The 3105-nt window shown below is 32.0% G+C and overlaps 1 protein-coding gene across 1 annotated transcript in view; it reads right to left on the reverse strand.

The window, feature by feature from the left end:
* LOC106473027 (diuretic hormone receptor-like) overlaps positions 1 to 3105 on the reverse strand; it is a 34915-nt gene that overhangs the window by 28217 nt on the left and 3593 nt on the right. The window contains exons 2-3 of the mRNA XM_022402593.1: positions 2069 to 2195; positions 257 to 407 (exon numbers count right to left, since the gene is read on the reverse strand). Of these exons, the coding sequence (XP_022258301.1) occupies positions 257 to 371 (115 nt within the window). The 5' untranslated portion in view covers positions 372 to 407; positions 2069 to 2195. The remainder of the gene's footprint in view (positions 1 to 256; positions 408 to 2068; positions 2196 to 3105) is intronic.

Genomic DNA, 3105 nt, shown 5'->3' on the forward strand with positions numbered 1-3105 from the left:
TTAGTCTCAAAGTGGGTTCCTCGTCATCGAATTTAACATTAATCTGCTTCTTTGGAATAGATTTTTCTCTAGAATGCTAGAGTACTCAGGTAACTTCGGCCAAAATTATTAATACAGTAACGGCTGATTTTTGTAAGTGGAATTTCAAATGAATTTATGGTAGACTCGGCAGGTAATCACCAGAAGATTGGTAACAATTGACGTTATTTATGCACTAATTTCTGATGATGGATATAACTAGTTGAAAACTACTCACCCCATCCAATGATGACATAAACGTAAAATTTCATTCTTTTAGTGGAGAACGTCTTCACAACCAAGATAAACAGGTAAAGGCCTTCAACAAACATCCAGAAAAAGTTGGTACCCATCAAATATGTCAAAAATATGACGAGGACACACGAGGCCTGAGTAGAAAAATATCTAAGAATGTACAATAACGTATTTTTAAAGATCTTTGAAAGATACAGTAAATAAATAGAGACTAAATAAAATATTTTTCAATGGGCTGACAATCAGTGAACGAAGCTTCGTTCCCATAACGCGTTCAAGTCCTATAGAAGATCAAGGGATGGAATTAGAGGAGAAAAATGTTCTCCTACTTTTCTTTTAGCTGCGGCATAACGGCTCATAGAATGTCTCCGAGTTTGTTTGTTTTTCAGGTACAAACCTTTAGCTCATAGTTCCGTCATCTCTTGACCGATTTGAGATATAATTACAGTTTTGGCCTCAGAAGGTCAAATCCTTTCGATTGATGCATTTGACGCTCAAGGTCTAATGGATTTAGTTACTCTGATCATGACTAAAATAATTTCAATTTGAGGGTAGGCTGGTAAAGATCCTGATGAGTAATAAAATCGAATCGGGTATCCGTGCGCCCCACGCTTGGTATTGCTGGCGCATAAAATTATAGCTGATAAAAATTAAAATTAAAAATATTTCATAGATTAATTTACTTTAATTCTGCCTAAAAGAATTTCAAATGCCACAGTTATTGAGGATTCCCTCAATACTTTTTTACTCAATAGTTTTTTACTGCACTAGCAGACTTGCTACATTTATGGCATTGATAAGAATTTTACGGCAAATATTTATTCATTAATTATTCAGGCCGCGTTTTTTGTTCAACTTGGGGTATGATAATGGATAAAACTGACTACCGTGTGTCTTGATTATCAGCTGCTTGAACAATAACTGATGTGGTGTGAATTAGATTAAGTTAGTAAACTGTCATGACTTATGTAAGCCGTTACACATCAGAAGTAAGTTTATGATTTTTATAAACATCAAATTATTCATATATTTTAACACCAAATCGTTTATTCTTGATATTACTTATTTATCTTTATTTTAGTTGAATTAATTTTTTACTCATCATTCAAAAGGACTGGCGAACCAGTAAGCTAGTCTTTTTGATCCCGGAGCGGGCCAAATGATCACAGGATCAACGAGAGAAGATTACATTAGTAATTATAAGAACTTGTAAGTGAATGTATAGAAGAATTATAGTAATTTCTACCTTTCTACCGGATCAGAAGGATTTGATGTAGTATGAGTAATTATAAGAATTTGTAAGTGAATGTATAGAAGAATTATAATAATTTCTACCGGATCAGAAGGATTTGATATAGTATGAAAGGATATTACTATCTTTTGCTGCCCTACTAGAAGTGTCTGGGATAATATGAAGAGTTACTACTATCTTTGCTACTGTACTCAAAGTATTTAGTGTAATATGAAGAGATACTACTACCTTTGCTGTCGGACTAGAAGTATTATTTAGTGTAATATGAAGAGATACCACTACCTTTGCTGTCGGACTAGAAGTATTTATTGTAATATGAAGAGGTACTACTACCTTTGCTGTCGGACTAGAAGTATTATTTAGTGTAATATGAAGAGATACCACTACCTTTGCTGTCGGACTAGAAGTATTATTTAGTGTAATATGAAGAGATACTACTACCTTTGCTGTCGGACTAGAAGTATTTAGTGTAATATGAAGGAATACTATTACCATGACTGCCGGAATAGAAGTATTTGGTATAATATGAAGAGATACTACTACCTTTGCTGCCGGACCAGAAGTATTTGGTGACGTATGTATAGATGCTGCCAAAATCCAAGTGAAGTCACACAAGATGAAACTTCCTATCAGGTTCGCATGTATAATATTCCTTACACATCGAAGCTCCCTAATTATAAAACAAAAGAAAGTAGGCTTAAAACCTCGAGACTTGATAAACGATATATGCCTATATATACGTATCATATACAAAGCGAATTTAATAAAATCTTAAAATGGTTAAACTTATAAAGTATTTAGTTGAATAGTGACAAGACACAATGGATGTGCATTCATACTCTGTATAAAAAAATCAAATTTTAACGACATCTTGTTTGATTAAAATATTTTTTTAATAATACAATGAATTTCATACATTCATGTACTTTGTTCAGTGATTGAATATTTAGGTAAATTCAGATACTTAGGAATGTTTATCGATTCTATTTTGGGCGAATATCGTCTGTAGAATACATATATATTATACTTAGATGTTATGCATATAAAATTTACAAACTTCTACTTAATGCTCCTTCTGTTCTATGTAAATTGGTATATACTTTTTTGTGTGAATCTGCAATTCGTTATGATACATATATTTGCGGGCCTATCTGTATTTAATATACAAATAAAATTATACATTTGCAGAATAGTATAATGAAAAATATTTTATCAATAGAAATAATGAATAATTATTAGATAGCTTATGAAAAATATAACAAATTGAATACCTTAAATATGTCTAATTAACTTGTATAAATATACAATTATACCAAGCTAAATCTGTCATCGCCCTTCAAATTTAAGATAAATCATGCAAAAAAAGGAGAGATATAAATAGGTAGCTAGCCAGAAAAAGGAAATAAATATGGAAAATGTTTGTTACGTCACCAAGTATTAGTTTATTTATTACAATTCAAAGGGAACTGAGGGAACTCAAAACGGTGCTACTATAGCGTGAGGTCTACCGCCATATGTCTCCTTCCCAGGTCTATCAACCCATGTATAAAAATGTATCAAATTAAGTGTTTATCGCTAAA

This window comes from Limulus polyphemus, unplaced genomic scaffold (assembly GCF_000517525.1).
Source record: "Limulus polyphemus unplaced genomic scaffold, Limulus_polyphemus-2.1.2 Scaffold126, whole genome shotgun sequence".
NCBI classification, from domain to species: Eukaryota; Metazoa; Arthropoda; class Merostomata; order Xiphosura; family Limulidae; genus Limulus; species Limulus polyphemus.